Source organism: Gekko japonicus, unplaced genomic scaffold, assembly GCF_001447785.1.
Source record: "Gekko japonicus isolate JY-2015 unplaced genomic scaffold, Gekko_japonicus_V1.1 scaffold918, whole genome shotgun sequence".
Lineage (NCBI taxonomy): Eukaryota > Metazoa > Chordata > Lepidosauria > Squamata > Gekkonidae > Gekko > Gekko japonicus.
In genome coordinates, this window is record NW_015165263.1 from 581876 (window position 1) to 601766 (window position 19891).

The 19891-nt window shown below is 41.6% G+C and overlaps 1 protein-coding gene across 1 annotated transcript in view; it reads left to right on the forward strand.

Moving 5' to 3' along the window:
• PTPRT (protein tyrosine phosphatase, receptor type T) overlaps window positions 1-19891 on the forward strand; it is a 604328-nt gene that overhangs the window by 581370 nt on the left and 3067 nt on the right. The window contains exons 29-32 of the mRNA XM_015410192.1: window positions 6952-7125; window positions 16085-16216; window positions 18181-18306; window positions 18800-18963. Coding sequence (XP_015265678.1) covers window positions 6952-7125; window positions 16085-16216; window positions 18181-18306; window positions 18800-18963 — 596 coding nt within the window. The remainder of the gene's footprint in view (window positions 1-6951; window positions 7126-16084; window positions 16217-18180; window positions 18307-18799; window positions 18964-19891) is intronic.

The following is a 19891-nucleotide window of genomic DNA, read 5'->3' on the forward strand; positions in this document are numbered from 1 at the left end:
GGGGGGGGGTACCAATGTCCTCTTTGATGTTTATAGCCCAATAGAGTAACCTACTCAATTATATGGTAGCCATTTGACTAGATTGAGTTTGGGAGGAAACATGGCAAAAGGAACAAATATATCAAAATAGGAGATGGATGTGCTGGCATGTCACCTGTAAATCTCAGGTAGATCCTGTTGTGTTTTTGTGTAATGCTGAAATCAATTTACTGAAACACTGCTGTTACCTTTAGAATGAGGGTGGGGTGAGTAAATACGAGTGAATGCATCCATTCCCAAGCAAATTGTCAATTACCTTTCTTCCTGTCTTTGAAGCAGAGGATGTTTTGCTGCACTGAGATTCCCCTTCTGCCTTTTCTGTTAGGGAAATACATACCTTTCTAATATTAAAAATCTCAAGTTAGGCTAAATTTAGAAATAAATAAAAACAAGGCATAGCGGCTGGAAAATCTATGGATGGGTCCCAGGTATATACAAACTTGTTGATCCAAAGGCTTATTCCCTGGTTATGGACTGAGTCTGGTCAATGACTGGCTGGAAGAGCTCCTAAGAACCCCTTCTATCATTCCATGAAGGAAGAAAGGTGGGATATAAATATAATTTTTAAAGATGTTTTTTAACACCAGGTCTCAGCTCTGAACAAATAAAATTACTTCTGAATAAAGTGCTATCCCTTACCACACAGTGTCCTCCACACTGCCGAGAGGCTAACAAAATTATGCTGCCCTTATTGGATCCTAAGACTACTGTTTCTATAGCCAGTTCCAATATAATTGGCAATAGATGCCCCCATGTAACTTTATTGAGCATTGCCATTACCAACATCTGGATGTAGTGAAATGTAATATGTACTATAGCAGGCAGGGTATTCAGTTGCTGCAACAGTTTCTCACCATCTCTGATTTTGGAAATCTTAATTTTGATTGGATCAGGATCCACGTAGCTATACTTAACATTTTGTGGTCTGTTACATTTCCAAAATTGTAATGATATTTTCAATATCAGCTTCCCTGAAATTATTGGCTGAAGGAAGAGTTACAGATTTGAGAAATAAAAACATAACAAGCTTAAAAAACCCAAAAACTCCAAGCTAGATTGAACTAATTTTTTTATCTGAAATTCTACAGGAGATTGAAGAATTCAGAGTCAATTGCAAAATCTGTTCTAGGCATCCACAATTGAGGCAATTGATAAGTGCAATACTGCCAGCACTGCATCAGAAATCTTTAAATTGTGATGTGGAGATGCAGCACAATCTAAGGTTGTCCTTGGTCATGTTAGGCTGTCCCCTTGCATTTGTTAATGCCTCTGGTGTGGTGAGAATTTGGTCTCTTCATTATCCCATTTCCACAAATAAACTGGGGCAGCCTGGTCCAGGAACACCCCCGTACTATCCCCCATTATCCCCATAACAGAGAATTCAAGTCAGTGTCAAACAAGATAATCTTCCAATCCAAACTAATTAAATGAGGAAAGCTGTTGCAAGCCCAACAAATGTCAAATCAGAGAATCCAAGCCAATATAGAACCTGAGAATACAGTAATGTCAAACAAGAGAATCCAGTAATGTCAAACCAGAGTATCCACCATAAACAACAAACCCAATGCAAACCAACTTGTGCAAAGAACACAATGTCACATGATCTACCAAACCAATTTCAAAGGACAAAATGCAAGCCAAACAACTGGCAAGTCAATACCAAGCCCTGGCAAGAAGACACTGACATGTGTGCAAAGTAAAATGAAAGAAAAATAGTCCTGGGAGCCTTAAATGCTGGCTCCTGATATTCCCAATTACTCCTGAATATTTCCAGGGGTTTTTGGAGCCCATTTCCTGGTACCCCAGAAAATCCCATATATCATTCAGACATTTGAATATATCCAGAAAATGCCAATAAGGTATTTTTCAAATATATATTCAGACCAGAAATATCCGAATGCTATCCCTAGCTGCTGTCCCAGTTAGGAATCCAGCTTGAGTGCTGAGGTGAAATTTGGCAGCATCCCTCTACAGTGTATTCTTTCAAATTCATCACTAAGACCCAAACAGAGAACTCACACTGAAGAGTGATATGAAAAAACAGAAAGCAGCCAGAGGGCATATTAAATTGCATAAGCCAAACATAACACTGCCTTTTATTCAGCCTGTGCTGCTTTCTTTTCTGTGCCAGTAGTGAAGAGTCATTACTTGCCCCAAAACATGTTGGAGAATGACATGTACAGTGGGAAAGAAGTTCTTTGCAATGTTTCATTGAAGGTTGCCCTTCAGCTGTCTTTGGATAATCATGTATGATGCTCACAGCTTAATTTGAAGTTCGGCTTTCTCAGGGCTCAGCTGTGCAAACTGTTTTCAGTGCCAGGCTTAGTCTTTAAATAAATGAAATAGGAAAGGAGTGTGGTTTTCTCCCTTGCTAAAGAAAGGACAATCTCCCAAGCCCTGCCAGGATCTTTTATGACACTCCTATTCAACAATGATTATGTCTGAATATAGATTAGAAACTATTGCCCCCCAAGCCGGAAAAACGAGGCAGACGCAAGTGTTGGGTATAACTTTGGGCCACTTTATTAAATAACACTTCAACTGAAACCAACGGCAAGGGCAATAGCTTTTTGCGGTATGGATAAGGCCAGAGGTCCACCAAGACCCCTCCCTTACCTCGTGGAATAAGGGCGAGCCACCCTGCCCCAAGCGGGAGCCAGCAGCCGTGGCTCCCGCCCGGCCGGCTAGCCATTGCAGGGACCACCCCGCAGACCCAACCCCCGAGCCGCTAGGCTCAAAGAGATGAATCAATCGTGGTGGTCCCGAAGGCAGTCTGTTTTCCCCGCCCCGTGCCGCAGGGCACAAAGACTGTACTCACAGTCTCCTTCATCCCCAAATAATGGGTATCGGCTGGTGCTCACCGTACCGCAAGCTGAATTCCTCCTAAAACCCTGCCTATCAAAGTGACCGTCCTAACTATCACAGCCCACCCGTAAACACCTGCGCCGTCGCTGCAGTGCAAGGTAGGCGAAAAACACCCCTTCCACATGCCAATCAGGAAGGGATGAAAAAATTCCTACCCGGCCCCGCAATCTGGCGACCAGCCACGGCCTGCACTGTCAACAGGGCGGGAGGGTGGGCCGACGACTCCTGTTGGAACTGCTGGGAGGGTCGGAGGGGCCGCGCCTTATCTGCTCGGCCCCCGCCCCCTCCAAATGCCCGGATTCTGGCATTTGGCGCCCAATTGCCTGCCTCATCCGGCAGGGCGGCAAAGGCGCCTCCCCCAACCCAACGGCCGCGTGGGACCGCGGGCCGGGGGATTCGAATTCTACATCATAGTCTTTGTGGAAAGAACATTCATGCACTAGATGTTTATATGGTCAAACTACTGTTGCTGTTACGGGGGGGAAACAGAAGGAAAACCTCTAGGTTCTAATTTAAATGGAGTTTTGTTTGGGTTTGGGTTTTTTTTGCCAGTGTATACTTTCAAATTCTGCTTCAGAATTCAGTGTTGGACCTACAGAACCTCCCCTATGATGTGCCAGCTGGCACAATATTTATTTGAGCATACTGCCTACAGAATGGATTGTCTATGACTATGGGAAAGTGCTGTAGCTACTTCATCACAGCAAGTCCCCAATTATCTGTGATGTGGGAGTTTCTATACAGATTTCTTCCCTAATGCCTGTTTTTTAAAAATACACTAAGCACTGAAAAGGTAATATTTAAAGTCCCATATTCTTATGTAGCACCAGATACGAGACATGTGCTGTAAATGCAGGCACCATCCTTGCAAAACTTTGCTTGTAGATTATGATTTATTACTATGTGCATCAGGATGGTACCTGAAGGCTTCAGCTGGGATCAGAACCTCCTCTTAAAGAAACACTGTACACATTGGTAACATTAACTGAATGGCTGCAGGGATGGAGAGAAGAGACCAGGGTGACATTAATAAATATAGGATTTCCTTCAGGTGGGTAGCCATGTTGGTCTGAGGCAGTAGAACAAAGTTTGAGTCCAGTAGCACCTTTAATGTCATACCTTGAATAAAACTTTGTGGGTCTTAAAGTTGCCACTGGACTCAAACTCTGTTTTATAGGGTTTCCTGTATTTGTAGCTAAGTGAATAATCTGGGTCTGCAGTCATGTTTGAGTGTTGGTTTATCAGATTAGTTAGAAAAAAGACACTGATGAATTGCAAAGAGGCTAAATGTCTGGCCATTCGCATGATGCAGCTTATCATGTGCACTGGGGCAACAGAGTGTAATTACAAGAAATTTTAGCTTGGTTGTTCTTTTTGCCAGACTGCTGCCTGGTGGGATTCTATCAAAGAGATTTAGCATTGTGGGAGTGCATTTTGGCTTGGCTACTTGAATTGGGGACTTACTGCTAGCTATATAACATGCATAGATTCCTGCCGAGATCACAGATTTATACCACCCCACATGTTTTGACAGTTTTCAGTCTGCTTATTTGCATTCTGATTTTAATATCTGGACTTACCAAAATTTCTGTAAAAGAATACATGAGTGTCCTTCAATGTGATTTGGTTCTGTGAATGTCATAGTTATTTGGAAGAAAACAGTTAAGCTACTACTGTTAATACAATCATTCTTGAACTGAAGCTCAAAACAATCTGAGGATACAGAATACCTTCCACCTTCCATTGCACACTTAGCTGAGAATAGTTTCTTCTCTCCAAGTTCAGGTGTCAATGTGTTGTGCAACAATCTTATTTTAAGTGTGGAAGAAACATAATGAACCTCATTATTTTGGCTTGTATCCTGTGACCGTGTTCCATGTGTGCTTTGCTCTGGCCACAGTGCAGCTTAATTTCTCTGCTACTGGTACTTAGGGATGTGCATTACAAAATTCCCAGTCTGAAGATATACACAGAAATCTCTGGTGATACACAGGAATCTATTGTGATTTCTCAGAATGGGAGTACAAATCCTTAATTCTTGGGAATTGGGGGGGGGGGCTTGAACAATCCATTCCTCCACCTCCCAAGTTTGGGCACTTACCAGCAATGCAGTATGCACTCATGTTTTTCTGTGATTCTACTGATTTCCCAGGCAATAGCATGTCTATCTTCCAATCAGATCCTTGCAAGGGAGGAGCACAGAGTGCTTCCAGCCTGTCACTTTTGGAAACATAGCCACAGAGAGCTTCAGTTCTCCTTACCTCCTTCCTTTGTGAGGGCAGAGGGGAAGCTACAGCCAGCTGCATCTTACTTCTCCAGGCTCACCTGCTTCTCTTTACCTTACTGCACTGACATGAGATACAACCAAGTGGGCAGGAAGGTGTAACGAAGGTGAAGAAGATGGGAGGGGGGGGAGTTAGCACAGTGAAATATGAAAATTTATTTATTTGTTTATTTGTTTATTTGTTCATTTGATTTATACCTCATCCTCCCCACAAAGGCAGGCGCAGGGTGGTTTACACAATTTGATACATAAATAACAATTAAAATCCACCTAAAATCATCTAAAAACAGTTCAATTATAAATAATTCAGTGTCATAAAGTCCTGGCGATGCTTAATTAATTGCTTCACGATGGTGTATTTTATGAGTGCATACAAAAGTCTAACTGAATGTTCTGCTCAATGATCTTACTGATATGAGTGGCGGCCTAGGCTGTAGATGTCAGAGCCAAGGTCTATGATTCGGATTGTTGGTGGTAATAGTGGTGGCGGCTCCTTAGTTGAAAGCCTGGTGGAAGAGCTCCATTTTGCAGGCCCTGTAGAACTGTAAAAGATCCCGCAGGGCCCTGATCTCTTCTGGGAGCTCATTCTACCAGTATGGAGGGCCACTGAAAAGGCCATGGCCCTGGTAGTAGCAAGCCTGGCATCCTTGGGACCCTGGAGGGCCAGTCGATGTTGAGACCCTGACCATAGTGCTCTCTGGGGTATGTATGGGGACAACCTATAGATGGTTGAACTGGGTACAAAAGCTGGAGGTGGAGGTTGGGGGAGGAGATGAGAAAGCAGTGACAGGGAGTGAATATGGTGGGAGTTCCCATCCTTTTTGAGCCTGCAACATCTTTGAAATTTTGTCACAGGGTGGTGGGCGCAACCACAAAATGGCTGCTGTGAGAGTTAGAGCCACACATACAGAGGAAGCCTAAGTGCAGGGGAGAAGAGGGATAATAATTAAAAAGTACAATGGCTGAAAGGCATGAAAGAGAGCAAAACCAACACTGTGGTGGCAGCTGCCATTGAAACAATGTTATTTTAATCTGCCCATCCAATCAGATCTCCAGTGGCTCATCAGAAGCCCTGCTGGGCAAGAGCCCTACCTGGCCCCACCTGCTTTCTTAAAACACTTGATGGGTAACAGGAAAGGTGTTGGTAGGCACCAAGATGCCTATGGGCACATTGTTGAGGATCCTGAAATAGAATTACCCCCCATGAGTGTTTGCAGTTCGGGTTGCCAGGTGCACTCACCTGGCTGATGGGGGGGGGGCTCCCAGCCCACTTTCAAGAGACTGGAAGTGGTTTTGGGCCACTTCCGGGTAACATCAGCATGCCGGGGTGGTCACTTCCGGTTGTACTGGAAGTGGCCAAGAAAACATTTTTTGGGAGTGGGATTTTCCCCTGCCAGCCAGCTGGCCAGTAGTGGGAAAGCACCCCCCAAAAGCAGGTTTCCCCCACCCCCAGCAGGGGTCTGGGAACCCTATTTGCAGTTCACCCTCTTGTTTGACTTTGAGTTCACATTTTTCAATTTTCTTTGTTAGCCTAGGTATCTTCAGAATTGGGGCCTATTTGGAATATGAGCACAGTAGTAAGATTATTCTAATTTTTAATTTATCCATATGGAACCTTGCCCTATATTTGAAACAAACCTTAGATTTCAGTCTATCCACTGTCAAACAGAGCAGGTCAAAGCAGAATTTGTCTTTTATGTGTAAAGTTGCACCTTTTCTGAAGTTGAATACTAATCAGCATTGCTGATTTCTCCCCTTTACAGACCCTTAACATAGTAACGCCTCGGGTCCGGCCAGAAGACTGTAGTATTGGACTCTTACCCAGGAATCATGACAAGAACCGCTGCATGGATGTCCTTCCCCTGGATCGGTGCCTCCCCTTCCTCATCTCTGTTGATGGGGAATCAAGCAACTACATTAACGCTGCACTCATGGATGTAAGGACAAATTGCAATAGCTAAGTTATACAGAGTAGCAGCTTTGGGTGTACTATTCTTTGCTAAAGAAGCCTACAGCAGTATATGTGGTTTTTCTCTCCATTTTACCTTCACCAGAAACTGTGAAGTAAGTAATGCTGAGAGATAATGATTGCCCAAACTGAGCTTTGTGGCTGAATGATGATTTGAAATTGGACTTTCCTGGTGTAAGTCTCTCATTACAATTACTACACTATACTGTATCTTACATAACATTTTAAGCTTGAGTCATCCAGAATATATTTCAGCCACATGTGTACAGCACTGGAATATTGGAGGAGGTGGTTGTCTCTGGCTCCTTTTTAGAGCTTGAAAACAAAGTCTTATTCCATCTTTTGTACCTGAATACACATGACCTGCTACAAAATACATCTACTCATCCCCCTTTAGCAATGTTAGCACAGATGTGTTTTGTTGCTGATGTTTCCCATTAATAAATAATCAAGAGAGAGATTAAGTTAATGGTGCACTAGAACAAAAAAAAAAGTTGTTCTTCCAAAGGAGGTGCTGATGTCAACACCTATTTGATTGTCTACTAGCTAGAGATGGTTCTGCAGTTTAGGATGGGTTTTGAGTATGGGAACAAGCATACACAGAGAAATACCTTGGTTTCCCATATGATTTGGAAAAACTGTCACTCTCTCCCTGATCTGCCTGCTGAGCAAGGCTAGTTCTGCTCCCAGCAGCAAAAATTAAAATAAAATAGAAGGAAAAGTGGTCCAAATGTACATCCTGACAGTTCCCTTATGATTAGTGGGCTTTTGGTTTGAATAGGCCAAGTGAAAAGAGCCAGGCTAACATCTTCTCTTTCTTCAGGACACAGCAAGAGGCCTGGTTCTCAATGAAATAGACCTGTGTTTCAACCTTACCACTTATGACTGTAGGTCATGAAAATGTATTCCTACACATGTCAGGGGAAAATGTGAGGCTAAAAGCATTCTGGCTGACATACACTCATTTAAGGACTGTGGTCAGATGTGCAATTCGATCCACTGTTGCCTCACCTCTAATTGATGAAGGTTATTTGTAACACAGAATACTGATCAGACTCACCCCTCTTACCACTCTTCAAAGTACTTTTACCCCATGCTTGATTGATCAGACACAGCAGTCAGGGAGTGTTGCCATCTGTCATTTTTTAAAAATCTGTCCTTTGAGCATGCTCACAAGTGCTGGTGAGCCTGCTGGGATATGTAGTTCATGGGATCATCAGCCATTTTTTTAAAAAAGTTTGTCAGAGCATGCACCCAAGTGCTGATGAGCCTGCTGGAATATGTAGTTCACTGCCATCCTCCCTCTCTAAACTTTTTGATTAGCCCCTTCCCCAAAGCACTGAAAAAAGCTAAAGTACAGAGGGTTTTTTCTTTGGAAGTTTTTATAAAGAGAAAAAAGCTTTGAGCAGCCCCTGGGGAGAGAGAGAGAGGTGAATATGCAGTTATGCACACATGGCTAATTAGTTTTTTAAAAAGGCAGCTGGAAAACAAGAGACCAGTCAGACCTGCCTGATGGCTTGGGTGTGCAACAGAGCAATCAGACAACAGGAAATCCATTTTCAAACCAGATCAGACCAACAGGACTGGACTTTCACAGATATCAAAGAAACACATGGGGGAGGGGGAAATGGGATGCAGATGACTGGGGCATGACAGACAGATGTTGCTGTCTGATCGTGCATTTTAAATCCAGAAGGGAACAGCAACGGATCAAACTGTACGTCTGATCACAGCCTCAGTATGAATAGAATTATGTTGTCTATAGGAGCAGTTTATCATGAGAAGCCCCACTTGCAGAGGGATAATGCAGACACAGATTTACCAGTTAATTTAGGAGAAAGACCAAAGGAAGCTCTTGCCTTGCTTAGTGCCACTCAGCTTAGACAATACCAGTGGGGGGCACTTGGTTGTTTCATCTCTCTTTAGTTGTGGAGTGGCTAAGAGGATCATTACTAGCAGTAAGATGAAGTGGGATATCTATCATAGAATGAATGAAAAATGTCACCCCACAGTGTCAGACTGCATTTCCTTTTGTCAGTATGGTGACAGATTGCCTACATGATGTATATTTTTATCATTTGTGGGGGGATAGGGGATGCTAATTAAACCCAGCATTGACACAAGTCAGCTATGACTACAGTGTTTCTCTATGTTGTTTCTATATGTTTTCTATATATTTTTTTCATTCCTTCTTTCCCCCATTGTTGAACATGTGCTCAGTTGAAGTTGCAACTATGGTGAGAACCATTCCTGTACAATCTAATATTTGGGTTTCTTTGGGGGAGAAAGTCTTAAAAACAGCTTCAAACACAGTAGGTTGTCTTGTTGAAGTGATTCGGAGACACAGTGATAGTAGATAGATGGCTGTTATGTAACAGCTGAGTGAGCAAAGGACTTTACTGCTTCACTGAGCAGAAGCTGTTTTCCGCAAGAGCCATTTGTATCTAACCGAAGGTTGTGCAGCTGCCTGCATAGAAACTGCCATATTTTTAGACTAAGCTCACATTTACAAAGAATGCACACAGATCAATTCACCTCAGAGCTAAGGTAATTCTCACGCCTCATAACCTGCTTCTGATCTTCCTTCCCCAGCCCTTGTTACAAAGGCTTGGATTTTGTTTTGCCTACAGGCTAGTCTTGACTTATCCTTGTAGCGGTTGCATTCCCACAGGAAAATCGTGAGGCACACAGACACAAAAAGTGCTGCCATTTTCATCAGGGATGTGTTGGTATGGCATGTATATGTTACAATGAACATCCAGAAACCGGTACATGCTGACAATCCCAGAGGTGTTCAGTGAATGCTCAAAATAGATACTATTTCCTGATTTCTAGGAGATACAAAAATAAGTTCAGACAAGAGATTGACTCGCAGGAAAGTTGGTTATCTTATTTTCCCTCTTATCATTACTGTCCTCATTACTATCTTTCCCCACCACCACCTGGTTGTCATTATCTCCACTCTTGCAATCATCTCGCCCTATCTACAGTTGCCTCCATTTCTTTACCTTTTCCACCCAATTCACTGTTGTTTTGTCTTTTTCCTTCTTCTTTTCTAGCTATCTCTGTCTCCAAAGCCCACTACCAAATCTATATGTAGGTGCCTCAGCATGCTTTGAGGTAGTGGACAAAATCCCAAGGGTTCATTTTCTTCCATCAATGTATGTGCAGATGGCATGCCCAAGTTTCTTTTGTTGGGAGATTACCCCAGTATATATAGTGAGACATTGAGAGAAACAGACATGGATATCCTTATTTTGCATATTTTTGTATCTACAATGAGGAGTATTAAATATAATCGGACAATATCATTTGAGAGTAGTCCTGAATGAATAACTCAAAAAAATTGTGTTTGGCTTCTCTGTCTGTTTGTTCATTTAAAAACATTTTACCCCATTCTTTCATCAGCTCACAACAGCTAACACCAATGAATTAAGCAAAAAAATGAAACACCATAAAGAGAAGTGGTGATGTGGTCCACAGAGAGTTTGCCCCTATTGGTGGTGAGAATGTAATGTTGTTGGTTAAAAGATTGCCACTGGCATGGATTGCCTGCTTCCTTCCTCTCCAGCCCTTCTCCTCTTTCATTTGAATTCTTCCTGCCATCCCCATGCTGCCTTTAACCATGGTTCAAAATTGTATCTGTGCTAATATTAACTGTGGTTAACCCTGACCTGGGTATAGTCCTAGCCCAGCTTTTGAAGCTATTGTAGTTTGCAAATAGCGACATAGAAGCATCCAGGATACTTGAAGGAAAATACAAGAATATTCCTTTCTCAGAAAGGCTTTGTACCTGCCCAATAAGGGAGGTTGAGACTACAGAGAACATCTTTTTTAGATGCCCGTATTATAAGGTGGTGTGTAATAAAATCATCACTCCACTGATTGAACAAATTCCAGGCCTTTCCAAAAAAGCTAGACTCCAGTTTCATCTATCTGATAGAAATCCCAAGATTACCCACCAAGTAGCCAGTTTCTGTATGGTGATACTCAGATCACAGAAATTCTTAGCTAGTTAGATATAGCAGTTTGATATTAGACTAAATTTTAATCTGCTTTTAATGTTTTACTGATGTATTTTAAAATCTTGGAATATTGTAAAGGTGTACTTCTTTTTGTATGATTGGTCTAAGGACTGTAGAAATAAACTGAACTGAACTGAACATCCAGGCTTAAAGATTAGCTCCGGTTAACACTGGTGTATCTAAAATGCTGAACCACATTTAAGGATGTGGAAATGTAATCACAAAAAGGAAAGAGCTGGACAGGGGTCTTTACCTGCTTGTGAGTAAATTTCCACATCCTTAAATGGGGTTCAGCATTATCGCTTTACCAGTGCTAACTGGAACTCATCTCTAAACTAAGCCAGCATTTGTAAACTATGACAGTGTCTGCACTAGCCCTCCTTTGAGTAGATGTGTTGGCTGTTTTTTGAGTTAGGAACAGAAAATCACACTTGTGTGTGTTGTACTAAGCTAATTGTTTTAAGGAATCAAATGTGTTTTAAGTGTAGGCTTTTCAGATTGATCCCTTATCCTAATCCATGTACAGTCCCCAGATGTTCAACAAGGATCATTTACTCACTTAAACTCTATAAGCCACAGTCAAAATGGAATAATGTATTTGTAATCTCCTTTCATGCTAGAATTTCCTCATAGTTTTATAGCAGAGACAAAACCCAGGCGTTGTGTTAATCTGTGTGAGGGTGATAGCACTGTCAACAGAAGAACCTGCCATTCCAACTCAAAAACCAATAGCTGGAATAATCAGAAGTAACAGTGATCAGGGAATGTTCTGTGGGTTTAGTACTTGTGGAACAGAAAGGATTGTCATGCCTGCCACAAGTTGCACTTTTACAAATTCCCGTAACACAAATGTTAAAGGTAAGGATGTTCAAGCCCCAATACTATTAAGCCATCCAGCTCTTGTTCTCTGAAATGAAGACACCAGAAGAAGGAGGAGGAGATTAGATTTATACCCCACCCTTCATTACCAGAAGGAGTCTCCGAGCAGCTTACAATCCCTTTCTCTTTCACTCCCCACAACAGACACCCTGTGAGGTAGCTCGCGCTGAGAGAGCTCTCTCGAGAACTGTCCTTGAGAGAACAGCTCTGAAAGAACTTTCGACTGACCCACAGTCACACCAGCAACTGCTTGCAGAGGAGTGGGGAACCAAACCCGGTTCTCCCAGAATAGAGTCTGCGCTCCTAACCACTACACCAAACGACTCAAGCAGAAACGATGCATGGATTTAAAAAGGGATTACTTTGTAAAATGCATGGCATTAACACCCCCTGCCCCCCTGTAAAAAGGCTTCCCCAATTGAATTTGTCAACATTTGGGCAATCTCACTCTGGTTCAAAATTCAACACCACCCCATGGCAAGTCATCCTTCTCCTTGGTTGCACCCAAGTTGTGAGGAGAGATGCTGCTATCAATTCTGTATCATAGACTATATGTTATAAGAGTTTAAGTGATGATACTCAGTACACAGGGATCTATCCTCCCCCACATTTCCTTGGGACATCCCTCACTTACTAACTTGGATGTTTCTCTCCATTCTCAGAGACCTCAGGATGCCTGTCAGTCTGATTTAATAACAGACAACAAAGCCACAGTAATCCTGCCCATTCAGGGCCTTATCAACCTCTTAGAATCAAGCTTATTCATTTGCCCCATGTGAAGCAGGTAAAAATGTGCCTCTCTTAGCCAATTTCAGAAGAAACCCAAGAAATTCCTGCTTGTCTCCAAAGCAATTGACATTGGGAAGGTTGAAAGCAGTGTTCCCTCTAAGCTGAGTTAGTGTGAGCTAGCTCACAGGTTTTTAGCCTCCAGCTCACATGTTTTTGTCTTCACTCAGGAAGGATGGCTCCAGAGCAAACTAATTTATGCAGCAGCCGAATCACTCACTCACATTAATGCCAGTAGCTCACAAAGTAGAATTTTTGCTTACAAGTCTCCACAGCTTAGAGGGAGCATTGGTTGAAAGGTGTACTATGGGAAATCTTATGGCCTTAAGTAGCCTCCCCTGTTTTGATTGCTGCACTTGGCTGTTTTGCCTAAGGTCGTGTGTGCCTAAGGTCTCCAAGGGGTGTGACCAGCAAAATCACCTTCTGTATCAACTCAATCAGGAAATCTGCTTATCCAGAATCCTGGTTTGTTTGTTTTTTTAAACAGCACCTCCAATTTCTCCCTGAGGTAAAAAATAATCCTGAAATGGGTCTGGAAACTGGGATAAAGAAATTCATGCAGACTCCAAAATCCTGATCCAAAATTAACATGATTTTTTTTTAAAGTGCACACCACTGTCTGGGATGTTCTTTCTTCATAGGAATTAAGATAGACTTCTACCCAGGACCTTAATTCTAAATTAGTGTTAGATGAAGGGCAGGATAAAAATGTGATTGATAGAAGGATGAATAGATCGTGTAAGTGATCATTAGGCACATTTGAATATAGGCAACCCAAGCCAGAGGGTAAGGGCTTCATATATTCAAGCCTCAGGCAACTGCAAAAGATGGGCAGTCTTTTGACTCTATTCTGTAATTAAGAACATATGAGAACCCATGTTGGATCAGGCCAATGGCCCATCCAGTCCAACACTCTGTGTCACACAGGGTACCCAGGTGCCATCAGGAGGTCCACCAGTGGGGCAATAACTCCAGAAGCCCTCCACTGTTGCTCCCCCCAAGCAACCAAAATCACTGCCCCAGTCATACTGTTCCATCTATACATTTTGGCTATTATTCTGCACAAGAAACAGGGAAAGCATGGGATTGAAGTACTGAGGCCAGAATTTAGCTTCCCAATAAGAACAGCTTCCAGCTGTGAAGATCACCTTGAAAATATGTGGGAAATCTTGGCTGAACATAATTTCTAATAATACAATTCGCTGTTGATGTCTATTGGTGACCAGGCAGTCTCCCCTTCTCTCTTAGCCAGTGTTTGTTTTACAGTGTTACAGTTTTACAGTGTTTACAGTGTTGTGAGAACAAAATGAGGGGTGGGTGAACCATGCATGTTGCCCTGAGGAAGGGTGGGATGAAATATATAGATATTGCTGTGGTAGATCTTCAGCAGCTGTTATCACTCTTTACACGTTATTTGAGTGAGCAGAAATGACATTCAATATAACAAATGTTCAGATTTCCTTTAATTTGCATTCACATAATTTGTATAGAGAATTCTGCTTGTAGTGGTGCAGAATTCAGGTGATCTTGGCACCAAATGTTGGTTCCTTTATAGTATTCTACTATTTTATCATCTTATGTTGTTATTTCATGGAGGATGCTCAATAGACAAATATGAAACCAAATGCAAAGAGGGTTAATCTGATAATGTACATGAATTGTCTAATCCTTTCCCTTGACATAGTATCCATATACAGCAGAATCACACCAAGAAGAATAATTAACTTCTGTTGACCTTTGCATCTGGTATTGAGTCTGATATTGTTAAACATCTTGCTGGATATTAGTTGAGATAAGGAAGTCAACTGGCTTCTGAGGCTGAGAAATCACTACTCAAACGGAACCCAGAAAAAATAACACATTATGTTTTTACATTTAAACATGGCAAATGTGAGTGCAATAAATCTGTGTCTGTAAACATGTGTATTGTTCTTGTCAGAAAGCCAGGACTGGCTCACTTTGTGGTAGACCTAGATTTGCCCAACATAATGTATGGAAGAACAGAATATGTAGGAATACTGTCCAAATTACAGAGAACAGTAGAACTAATTCCCTAAGTCTAAAAGAGTAGTTTAGGCTTGTTTTTCTTTAACACTAGTCTCCTCTTCTTATATAGCAAGCTATTTTGGAAACTGAGTGAACAGGGCCAATTCACGCATCACAAAGTCTTCATGTCCATTGCAAGGACTTTATATGCAACATGAAATGGGAGCTTTGTGCCTCCCAGCACACTTGTGGAGAAGGGGCTTCTAGCATCTTCCTTGCACCATTTTCACATCCTAAAACTGCCCCAGGAAGACACTGTTTGCATTGGAGCCATGGTTAGAGTGTTGGACTAGGATCTGGAAGATCCTGGTTCAGATCCTCAGTCTGATATGGAAAGCTGCTGGGTGACCTTAGGCCAGTCACACACTCTCAGCCTAACCTACCTCACAGGGTTGTTGCGAGCATAAAATGGGGAGAAAGGAAAGATATACATGAAGTAAATAAATTGATTAATGTCTGCAACACAACAAATAGCAGATACCCAGGGTGTTTCAAGACGCATAACTGGGGTGGGGGCAGGATCTATAAGCCCTTTCTCTACATGTGCTACAGTCAGAATCAGAACTGGCCTGTGTGAGTCCGGGAGGCACAAAACTCCCATCACGTGAATGAGACAACCTTGTTGCAGAAGACACAAGGACTTTGTAATGCGTGACTTGGCCCTTAAAAAATATCATTGGTGGAGTGGAAGAGGACTCCCCACAAAAAAATTCCTTTGAGAGACAGCTATTGCAAGCCATTTGCGTAAGCCTGAATTCCTCTTTGGATCCTGGTTTCCGATGTTTTTGCTGTCTTTCGGGCCCAGGAGCAACACGGAAAAGGCCTACTGACAGCTGTCATCTTCAGTCATTTCTTCTAATTATTATTATTATTATTATTTTGCCGAATCGTATCACATGAATAATTCATGAAAGATAATCCTAGTTCTCATGGCAGTTTTCTTTAATGAAATGTCTTCATTGGGATCCCATTATAAAAGCCTTCTTTCAGTATGCAATGATAACAAAGAGGATGAGGTGCAATTTGTATAATCTAGTTAAATGGATCCTTTTGCCTGCCCACAGCCTCCCAGGTTTAATATTCTTCTGGATAAATGGTGATTGATTTCTTTTTTCTTAAAATTAATCCTTTCCTTCTCTCTCCCTCTCTCTTTCCCCTTCTCTCTCTCTCCTCCCCCCATACCTTTGTTAGAGCCACAAACAACCCGCTGCCTTTATAGTTACCCAGCATCCTTTACCCAACACTGTACCAGATTTCTGGAGGCTGGTGTTTGATTACAACTGTTCCTCTATTGTGATGCTGAATGAAATGGATGCTGCACAAGTAGGTGGATTGTTTTGAGGATGCAGATATATGCTGTTTTGCTTACTTTCAGTCCTAGACTTAATACTGTTGACCAAAAAAGGAAATTAGGTAAAGACTTTCAAACAGATTGCTATAAGTTACATTTCTTGAAAATGATTCTATGTTCTCAAGGTATAATATAGAACTTTGCTGGCTTTTCCCTAACTTGTTGCTACTTATTGTCTTAGTCTTTGTCAAACAGAAGAAATGCCAACTCATGGCCAGCTTGCACCAGTTAATCATTACCAGAATCAAGTGATCGTGAAGCTTTTCCTGGCCTGTACCAATTAATGCCACTTGCCTGATATGTGTTCAAATGCTCTCTCCCTGAAACACACACACACACACTTCCCTGGTGGGGGGCATGTCTCCTGCTATACCTCCTGACCTGGCCATCTCCCCTTCCAGAGTCTGTTCGAGACCCCCGACACCATGGCCACTGGGGGCCCCACACCGAAGTCCAAGGGAGAGCGTGACAACAGGATTCCACCCACACCACCCTGCCTTTTCCCAAAAGTCAGACTAAATGGTACAAGATCTGCTCATTACTGGAGACAGGCCTAAAAATCTGGTACTCTTTTCTCTCACAGAGGTATTCTTTCACAGAGGTATTCTCTCTATTCTGTCAGCACTCTCCCACACTACCAGGCAGAATTACCCTTCATATTTTTTACTCAGGCAGACTTAGGCTGATTTTGCACCCATCTGTTTCCTCCCAGTTTTTCCACAGCCAGTAATCTCCCTCTACACTGTATGCTGCTTTCACTTTCTTTGTCCATTGGGTTATCTTTCTTTGTCCCCCGGGGTATCTGAACGTGGTTTTGAGTGGCACCCTTTCCTTCCTCTGTTTCTGATTTGAAAGGAACAATAAGCAGACAACTTGACATGGTTTCACTGATCTATGTCAGTTCCCCCCGCACCCTATCCCCCCCCCCATATTTATCACCTCACCATGAATTACTAAGCTCAGGTGGCTAATGATGGCTGAGGCACCTTGAACTGTTCGAACTATATTTCAAACTATGCATATATATGCCTCATGAAGATGATTTTTGGGTCCATTCTGATAATGGTGATGGCATGTTTTGGGGCTAAGGGTAAGAAAAAGATCAAAGCATTCTTCCCTTCTCCCACTGCCATCTTAATTCATGTTTTTTATGTTATAGATATGTTTTTATGTTATAGATATGTTTTTATGTTACATTTTTATGTTGTGTTATAGATACCCCTAAGATAACCATACCTACCCACTTTTCTGAGTTTTATGTAAATTTTGTTTCTAGAAATGCATCTGAAAGTCTTCTGATTCAAAACTTAACCTGGATTTTGGAGTTCCAAATTGCCAGGTCATGCTGCAGATGTGGTACTGATACATTAGGAATTCTCTGTTGTTGTTTTTTCTTTATTTCCAGATTTTGTACAGACGTTTGTTCATGCCTAGTTTGCCATGGGTTTCAGTTCCTTCCTACTCTGCTACATTAACAATACATGCATGCTAAAATGCTTTTTAAAAAACAGTCTTAATGTGTTGTGAGTACAGCTTTAATCATTTTTGTGTGGTGTTTTACCAATATGATAGATATCAATGTGTACATATCAGTATAACATGGCACAAAAGAATCTTGATCTGAACATACTCATGGTCATGGCAAGTTTGTTTCTTTTACATGCATTGCCAATACAGAGGGGAAGAAAAGATGTGAATGAATTGGAGGTGCTTGCTCCAATTCTAGAATGAATATTAGAAAAATTAGAATTAGAATTAAATTGGAATTAAAATTAGAATTAAAAATAGAAAAAATATCAGAAAAATCTAATGAATATTAGAAAAATCTCCTAGTCAAATTGTAGAACACATCAGTGGGGGAATTCTACTCATTCCTAATATTTTCCTTTTAATTTTTTTAATTTTCCATTCTTTGCTTTCTTTTCTCCATAACCAGCTCTGTATGCAGTACTGGCCAGAGAAAACATCCTGTTGTTATGGGCCAATCCAAGTGGAGTTTGTTTCTGCTGACATAGATGAAGATATCATCAACAGAATATTCCGGATCTGCAACATGGCAAGGGTATGAAGTTTCACTTACCTGTGAGGCTTCCAAGTGTCCCTAAATTTCCATGGAGCCCTTTTAAAAGAATCACTCTATGGAGATGGGATTGTTTAGCTCAGTCAGAACTGCAATTAGTATCTGTGACACACAACAAAAATAATTGTATGTTTTTTTTGTACAGAACTTTTCCTATATGAAAATGTCAGAGCCTTCTAACTTGCTATGTAGCGTCGTATCATGTTTTAATTTAAAAGAAACTCAAAAGAATGATCAACAAATCACTTTAGCTAACACACTAGCTGTATAACGAAACTCATAAATTAATTGGTTTGCCATTACAATTTCCGATTATCACAATTGTTGTGTCTTAATTGGGATCTTCCTGCAATTAAAATGCATTTTATAAATATTATTGGTAACAATAATTAAAATTGTGGTATTTTGATATTACATAGAAATTTTCTTATTAGATCTTTTCATATCCCAACAAATATGTAATTATTTTTCTTAGCCCCAAGATGGGTACCGTATTGTTCAGCATTTGCAGTACATTGGCTGGCCAGCATATAGAGACATACCTCCTTCGAAACGCTCTCTATTGAAGGTTGTCAGACGGCTAGAGAAATGGCAGGAGCAGTATGATGGGCGAGATGGGAGAACTGTAGTCCATTGCTTGTATGTACTTTTATTCTTTTGTTTTCTGTGCTCAGTACTGATTACACATGTAAAAATCAGATTGTAAAAGAACTAGGAAGAATGACAATGTAATTATACCTTTGTGAGCCTACATGTGTTTATTAGAAGCATTGTGTCGAGATCACAGGAGGTGGTAGTTCTGCTCTATTCTGCTATGATCAGGCCTCACCTGGAGTACTGTGTCCAGTTTTGGGCACCACATTTTAGGAAGGATGTTGACAAACTCGAGCGTGTCCAGAAGAGGGCAACCAGGATGGTGAGAGGGTTGTAATCCAAGTCTTATGAGGAAAGGCTGAAAGAGTTGGGTATGTTTAGCCTGGGAAAGAGAAGGCTTAGAGGGGACATAATTGCAGTCTTCAAGTATTTGAAGGGCTGTCATGTAGAAGATGGAGCAGATCTATTCTCTCTTGCTCTGGATTGCAAGACTAGATCTAATGGGTGGAAATTACAAGGGAGTCGTTACCAGCTAGATATCAGGAGAAACTTCCTAACTGTAAGAGTGATTGAGCAGTGGAACAGACTGCCTCAGGAGGTGGTGGATGCTCCTTCACTGGACATTTTCAAGTGGAGGCTGGATGACAATCTTTCGGGTATGTTGTAGAGCTATCTTTCGGCTATGCTCCTGCAGAGTACAGGGGGTTGGACTAGATGACCTGCAAGGTCCCTTCCAACTCTAACATTCTATGATTCTATGATTGTTCTGATGGAAAACCAAACACTGAATTCAACGTATATTGAGATGTACTGACAACCCAATTGTGTGAATTTAGTAATGATGCCAGACTCAGAAATTAGGAGGAGGGTTTGCAGTGGCAAACTTTTAGCTATCCTCAAGATCACTATGAGCTGAGCCCACTCAATTTCAATCTTGGTTTATAATGCCCCAGTTCCATTCCACCCCACTACT